We start from the raw sequence: 7474 nt of genomic DNA, 5'->3' as shown, positions 1-7474 counted from the left end.
CCCATTTGATGCGCCCTCAATCCGTCCGTTTTGCGGGGCAAATCCTCCCGTGTTACAGGGGCCCAGGTTACTCAGCTTACAAAGCTATACAGAGCCACGCTGCAAATATCTTGTGGCGAATAGCCACTGACGGACCTCGGCTCCATATGTTTCTCCAGTCCCCTCTTGAAGCTGTCCATGCTTGTAGCCACCATCACCTCCTGTGGCAGTGAATTCCACGTCTTAAATACTCTTTGGGTGAAGAAGGACTTCCTTTTAATCTGTTCTAAGAACAAAGCAGTTTTGAGCTGACTCAAGAAGACTGCTAAGAGGATTTCGGCGCCTGCAAGACGGATTTGGGTATGGGGTGGGGGCTACAAGGGAGTGTGGTTTGTTTCGCGCTAGTCTGCTTGTTCCCACCTCTTCAACCTGTATATTTGTCAGCAACCAGATAATACACTCTGTGGTCACATCGGCTGCTGGATGCCACGGGCTACTGGCATGTCTCTGATCAGACGCCTGCCGGTGCAGCGTATTTACCAGAAGCTACTACCTTTTCCCCAGTGCCTTTTAAATTCGCTTCTTCGGGCTGACGGTAAGGGTTGGAGACTGGTGCGCTACGCTTCCCAGATGTTGCCGTATGATCGCGCCTGTTTAATGCGCCCTCAATCCATCTGTTTCGCAGGGCAACTCCTCCCATGTGACAGGGGCCTTTGAGTACTTCTCTCACATCAAAAGCAACACATACATGGCAGACGAACACCTCAAAGAGATAAGCTGAGCGGGGCCCTCTTCCTGATGGCCTAGTTTCCAACACAGGGGAGCATTAAAAATATGTTGCCCTGCCTGCATCTGATCCAGAATGCCACCACTTCATTCTACATCATTGTTTTGTGGATCGTGTCTCTAGCTCATTTCTAAATGGGCTCATAAATACTTTGGACATTCTTGCACTGCTTCCTGGGAATTGTAGTTCAGTCGAGTTTTGAGCTGACTCAAGAAGACTGCTAAGAGGATTTCGGCGCCTGCAAGACGGATTTGGGTATGGGGTGGGGGCTACAAGGGAGTGTGGTTTGTTTCGCGCTAGTCTGCTTGTTCCCACCTCTTCAACCTGTATATTTGTCAGCAACCAGATAATACACTCTGGAACTGGCAAAATCCAGTTGGAAAGTGCTGAAAGTAGATTGAAAGTGGATTATTTAGTGTGTGTGACCACAGCCTCTGAGTCTTCAGTGTTGACTCTATACACTTGCTCCTGAATAGAGATGTAAAATTTCTGGAAATTTTGAAGCTCAGAAAAAAACCCAGGTTTTTTTCCGGGTTTTTTCGGGGAGAAACGGAAATTTTCGGAAAAAGTGAAAAATATGCTACATTAGCACTTCTTTTTTCTTTTCCAGATTGAAAGTCATTCTGTTACTTTAGGAACATAAAATTTGACTATGGACATTTTTTTCTTGGCATGAAATTATCACAACTAGCATATTAAAAATATAGTGTGTCCAAACAATTATTACAAACAGAATACCCACCCACATGCAAAAGCAAAACTGAAAGCTTTTTTCTTTTCTTGTGACAATAACACCTCCTAAAGGAAGAAATGCATCTTATTCTTGCATTGGAGAGTTCAGTTTGTAACCTAGGACTTGCTTGTCCTCAGTGCACAGGAATGAGATCAATCTGATATCATGCATATTTTTTAGAAATGATTTGGAAAATATTTGAACACCTTGTCTTAAAATATTTTATTCATCATGTTAAGATAAAACGTTCCATAATCAATTTTTTTTCTTTTCTTTTTCCAATTTTTCCCAATTTTTTGGGAAAAAAACCTAAAAAGGCTTCAGGGGAAAAACCGGGGAAAAAACTTTTTTTCTCTGCATTTTTCCAGTTTTTTTCCGGGCCTTCACATCTCTACTCCTGAACTGTCTACCTTTGGGGCAAATATGAAGCAATGTGGATAATTTGGTATCACTTCCAGAGTGCATTTGGAACGCATGGGGACATGCAACCCCGATTCCAGCTTCCCGCACTTCTAGTTTTGTGACCATGCCAGGACCAAAATGTGGGAAATTCCCACGTAGACATGGTGTTCACCACTGAAGTCCTTTCCAGATCTTTAAAAGGAAGCATTCTGCTACCAGTTCTTAAGGACAGAGAGGGACAATTGCTCATTCTTCTTCTTTAAAGATTTTCCTTCTTTTAAAGAGAGCATTGAGTTGACTTCGAAGGCATGGGAAACAGCAAGTTTTTGGATAACTAAGGAAAAGAAAATTCTTATAACGTCTTTTGCTCTGTAAGTGCCTGATGCACTGAATGAGGTCAGCGGGAACACTGGATTCCTTTGTGTACAGCAAGGTCATAATTACTGATTATTATGGGACTCGGTGAAACGGAACACAGGTGAGTAACAATGCTCCTTTTCTTCTGGGCCTTTTTTAATCTCTCAAAGCATCAGCAACTGCCTTAGCCACATTTCCACCTATACCTACTTCTCACAGAGACCCAATCTACATTGCAAAGTGATCTTGGTTTTATATTGCGCTAAATTTCCTGGCTTCCTGGGAACTCTAGTTTGGTAAGAGTGCTCTGGTCACCACACCTTAAAAAGGATATTATAGCTTTGGGAAAAGTGCAGAAAAGGGCAACTCGAATGATAAAAGGGTTGGAACACCTTCCCTATGAGGAAAGGTTAAAGCGCTTAGGGCTCTTTAGCTTGGAGAAACGACGGCTGAGGGGTGACATGATTGAGGTTTACAAGATTATGCATGGGATAGAGCAGGTATAGAAAGAGGTACTTTTCTCCCTTACAATACAAGAACTCGTGGGCACTCAATGAAATTGCTGAGCGGTCGGGTTAGAACGGATAAAAGGAAGTACTTCTTCACCCAAAGAGTGATTTACACATGGAATTCACTGCCACAGGAAGTGGTGGCGGCTACAAGTATGGACGGCTTCAAAAGGGAATTAGATAAGCATATGGAGCAGAGGTCTATCAGTGGCTATTAGCCACAAGGTATAGATAGGGGCTCTGGGGCAAGTGATGCTCTGTCTTCTTGGTGCTTGGGGGGGCCAACAGTGGGATGGCTTCTAATGTCCTGGCCCCAATGGTGGACCTTCTGATGGCACTGGTATTTCTGGCCACTGTGTGATACAGAGTGTTGGACTGGATGGGCCTTTGGCCTGATCCAGCATTGGCGTCTCTTATGTTCTTATGCTCTCCTCATCTCTCTGTCCCACTTGCATATTAAAAAAGCACTCGGGGGGGAGGGGTTGTCCAAGTTTTGCATGGAAAGTAGAGATGCCAGCCTCCAGCTCATAGCTGGAGATCTCCTAGGATTACAACTAATCTCCAGGCAACAGAAATCAGTTCACCTGGAGAAAATGGCCACTCTGGAAAGTGGACTCTATGGCTTTATACCCCATTAAGTCTCTCCCTTCTCCGAACCCCACCCACCTCAGGCCCCGCCCCCAAAACCCCCGGGTATCTTCCAACCCGGAGCTAGCAACCCTAGCATAAAGTTGTCCACAGGGGAGCCAAAGCCTGTCTGCCGCCTTCTCCAATGTCCTCACTTTCAATACGTTTTCTACCAGCCTAGGTCACTTTGGGGTTGGAGGCAGTGTTCCCCCTAAGCTGAGTCAGTGTGAGCTAGCTCATAGGTTTTTAGCCTCCAGCTCACACGTTTTTGTCTCCTCTCGGGAAGGAGGGCTCCAGAGCCAACTAATTTATGCAGTAGCCAGATCACTTTGCTCACAACTTTAATGCTAGTAGCTCGCAAAGCAGAATTTTTGCTCACAAGAGTCCACAGCTTAGAGGGAGCATTGGTTGGAGGCAAAAATACCTGAAGTGACAAAGCGAAGAAGGGGAGTTCAAGCAGGGCTGGATCAGTTCCCCAGACCCTCAGGGATCTTTTGACGCAAAAATCAGACTCTTTGCCCTCCATTTTGTATGTAAACTGGGCAAATATGTGAATGAATACACACGGCTGCTCCATGCCTCTTGGGGCATGTATCTGTACCACAGACAAAAAAAATTGAGATTTAATCGCAATTTCCTCTCCCACAGAGAAATCTGGGAACTGAAGTCCAGTAAGGATTTGTGAGGTGGTGCCGTCAGTAAAACGACGGTTCCCATGACAACATGGCTGCTGCCTCGCGTCAAGTGTTGCCTCCAAGTGTCCATGTCTATGAAAGCGTATACCCAGAATACACAAAAGCGTATACCCAGAATTAAACTTTGTTGGTCTTAAAGGTGCCGCTGGACTCAAACTTTGTTCTGTTGATTCAGACCAACATGCCTACCAATGCTCCCTCTAAGCTGTGGAGTCTCGTGAGCAAAAATTCTACTTTGTGAGCTACTGGCATTAAAGTTGTGAGCGAGCGATTTGGCTGCTGCATAAATGAGTTTGCTCTGGAGCTCTCCTTCCTGAGCTAAGACAAAAATGTGTGAGCCGGAGGCTAAAAAACTGTGAGCTAGCTCACACTAACTCAGCTTAGAGGGAACACTGATTGCATCTACATTCATTTGTAATCTTTACAACAGCCCTGTATGACGGCCCCTCACACTTCCTTCTCTCAGAGGTAGATTTTCCCTCCAAAACTTTGTTCCCTTCTGTGACTGAGCCGCCCCATGTAATTTGGTTTTCTTCTTTGTCTTTAAACAACTGTCTGTCCCCCTCTGTCACAGAGATATAATTTGGCTTTTAGTCGAGCCCTGGAACCTGAGGGAAGAATAAGGAGCCTTCTGGGGCTGAACCCCTTCAAATGGCACTCAAAATGATGTCAAAGTCAAGCAGAACAAAAGATTTTATTTCAAAGACAGGGGGAGGGCAGGTGTAACCTAGAGTTGTTAACTTTGAGGCAAAAATCAGTGGCTGTATAGTTTGTAATTCTTTATACGGGCAAATGAGAGTTATTGAAGATTACCTTCTTAGTTATTAAGAACTTAATATCGAGAGGCTCTTCCCCCTGTGTTTTCCAAACACTACACTGGCCCCTGCCACATGGCAGGGAAAACACAGGGGAAAGTGCGGCTTTTAAAAGCCGCACCAAAGTTGAGACGCCGTGGCGGGATCCCATGGATCCCCTGAGCCGCGGCGCGTCGCTCCCCGGCACGATCAGACGCCGGGGAGGAAGAGTCAGATGGGAGGGGGAGGCTGCCGAACTGCGCATGCTCGAGCATGCGCAGTAAGGCCGGGATGCGCCGGCGCAAGGACACGCCAGCCAATCCCACAGCCTGGCTTGAGGCGCTCTACTCGAAAGAACCACCTAGGTAGGTGGTTCTTTTTTAGTGCGAGTTTTTGGCGGGAGGGACGGATCAGGGACGGGCAAGCAACGATTCCCAGATGTTGCCATGGGATCGCGCCCATTTGCTCCGCTCCCGTTCCATCCCGCTCCCGGCCCAAAACGCCTCGTATGAACAGGGCCACTGTTTCTTAATAGACTTTCCCATTTCTCCTCCTATTCCCTTGAGGCTGGTACCTCCTCTCAGTACCAAACTCCCTTCCTTTTAATCCCTAATTTCTCTCTAGGTCTTGAGGTGTCTCAAGCAGTTTCCTTTCACAACAGAAGAGGGATCGCCTTCACAACAATACCAGAGGAGTCAGAGATGAACGCAGGGTCAACAAAGCCGAAGGTCAAAAGCCAAGGATCAAGCCGAGAAGAATTCCACAAGGTCTGGAGCAGAGATGCAAGGATTCAGGTCCTGAACAAACGACGTTTGCCAGCACAAATGACTGCTGGCAACAGACTTGCATATATACAGTGCTAGCTAATCAACTCATTAGCTAGCCAGGAGTGAGGACAGGATCCTGTCAGTAATCAGGGCTAAGAGATCTTCTGGCACGCATGCGTGCATTCTGCCTTTGCTCTCTCAGCTGTTGTCTTCTTACATTCCTGAGCCTGGTTACAGGTGGAGGCGAGTCTGATGATGAATTACTGGGCTGCAGCAGAGACTGATCCCTTGCAGGTGTTCCCTGGGAGGCTCTATCCTCCTCACCACTTAGATAGCTTTCAGCTACAGGATCCAGTCTTTGCCTTTCTGCTGCAGTACTGTCCTCAGGAGCCTGTTCAGGGTCCTCAGAGTCAGGAGCCTGTTCAGGGGCATCAGCAAAGGCAGGCATGACATCAGCAGGGGCAGGCATGACACTGGGCAGGGATTCTGCTTAATCCCCTAGAAGACATATATCCCTTTTCCTTTGGTCTGAATGGGAGTCTCATCTCACTACCCAACACCCCTGCCAAATCACATTCCCAGTTCTTGTGTCTGCGTAAAACTGCTGAGGTGTAAAACTGCTGAGGTCTGTAGGCTGAGACTCGGACTCCGTCAGTTCTTTGACTGACTTCTTCCTCAGAGCAGATTTTTGACAGTTAAGGAACACAATCGTCACTCCTCTCTCCAATCAGGAATCGGTCAGAATAATGAAGATGAAGATGATGAAGAAGAGGAGGAGGAAATTGGATTTATACCCTGCCCTTCACTTGGAGTCTCAGAGCGGCTTACAAACTCCCTTCCCTTCCCCTCCACACAACAGACACCCTGTGAGGTGGGTGGGGCTGAGAGAGCTCTGACACAAACTGCTCTTTTTCAAGGACAGCTGTGCCAGAGCTTGTGACTGACCCAAGGTCACATCAGCAGGTGCAAGTGGAGGAGTGGGGAATCAAACCCGGTTCTCCCAGATTAGAGTCCGCACACCTAACCACTACACCAAACTGGCTTAACCACGACACCAAAATGCCCCAATCTCCCTCAGCACCCAGCTAATAAACATTTCTGCCCTCAGCTGGCGCTGGCCAATCAGAGTGCTTAGAGTAACCTGTCACTCAAAGCTCTCCATTCTTGAGGAGACTCGACTCTTCACAGTTCCCTCTAAGCTGTGCTGGGGGGTGTATGTGCTGGAACACAAAATTTTAACAGGCAGCTCAGGGGTTGTGAGCGTCTGCTCACAAGACACTTTCCCCCTCCACTGGAAACAATGGAGGATGGGGGCACCTCCTTCTGGGGCCCACAGGATTGGACCCACTGGTCCAATCTTTTTGAAACCGGGGGGTGGGTTTGAAGAGAGGCACCAGCAGAGCCCCAGATACCCCCAGTTCGATTCTCCACTATAGCCTATGGGGACCGGGCAACTCTAGGAAGCGAGGACCCATGAAGGCAACGGAAGGCAACGGAACCCCAGTCCTTACCTGACAAGATAGCAAACTGCCGGTGAAGCTGTTCTATGATATCCACAGCAACGAGGGGCCTGATCTCCTGTTGCATGATTTCATCTGTGCAAGAAAGGGGGAGAGAAGAGAGAGGGATGAGCGAAAGCCCCCGTCGGTCAGCCGAGAAACTCTCCACCACCAGAAGACGAGCACACAAAGTGGATAACTCAGAAGTTTGCGGAGTCCTTTCGGCTTCGCTGCTGGTTCTGATTTTTTTTTTTTGTCATATGACTCTCCGCAGGGCAGAGATGGGCACACGCGCCTTTGTTTACAGCGGAGGCCCCTCTCCGTC

General features: G+C 47.6%; 1 protein-coding gene across 1 annotated transcript in view; it reads right to left on the bottom strand.

The window, feature by feature from the left end:
* Window positions 1-7245, bottom strand: part of LOC107117662 (guanine nucleotide exchange factor DBS-like) — a gene marked incomplete at both ends in the record, with an annotated part of 237080 nt that extends 229835 nt beyond the window's left edge. The window contains one exon of the mRNA XM_015419819.1: window positions 7162-7245. Coding sequence (XP_015275305.1) covers window positions 7162-7245 — 84 coding nt within the window. The remainder of the gene's footprint in view (window positions 1-7161) is intronic.
* Window positions 7246-7474: the final 229 nt, after the last annotated feature.

This window comes from Gekko japonicus, unplaced genomic scaffold (genome assembly GCF_001447785.1).
Source record: "Gekko japonicus isolate JY-2015 unplaced genomic scaffold, Gekko_japonicus_V1.1 scaffold2594, whole genome shotgun sequence".
Taxonomy (NCBI): domain Eukaryota; kingdom Metazoa; phylum Chordata; class Lepidosauria; order Squamata; family Gekkonidae; genus Gekko; species Gekko japonicus.
The sequence above is the reverse complement of the archived record's forward strand: the minus strand, read 5'-3'. Positions and strand labels throughout refer to the sequence as shown.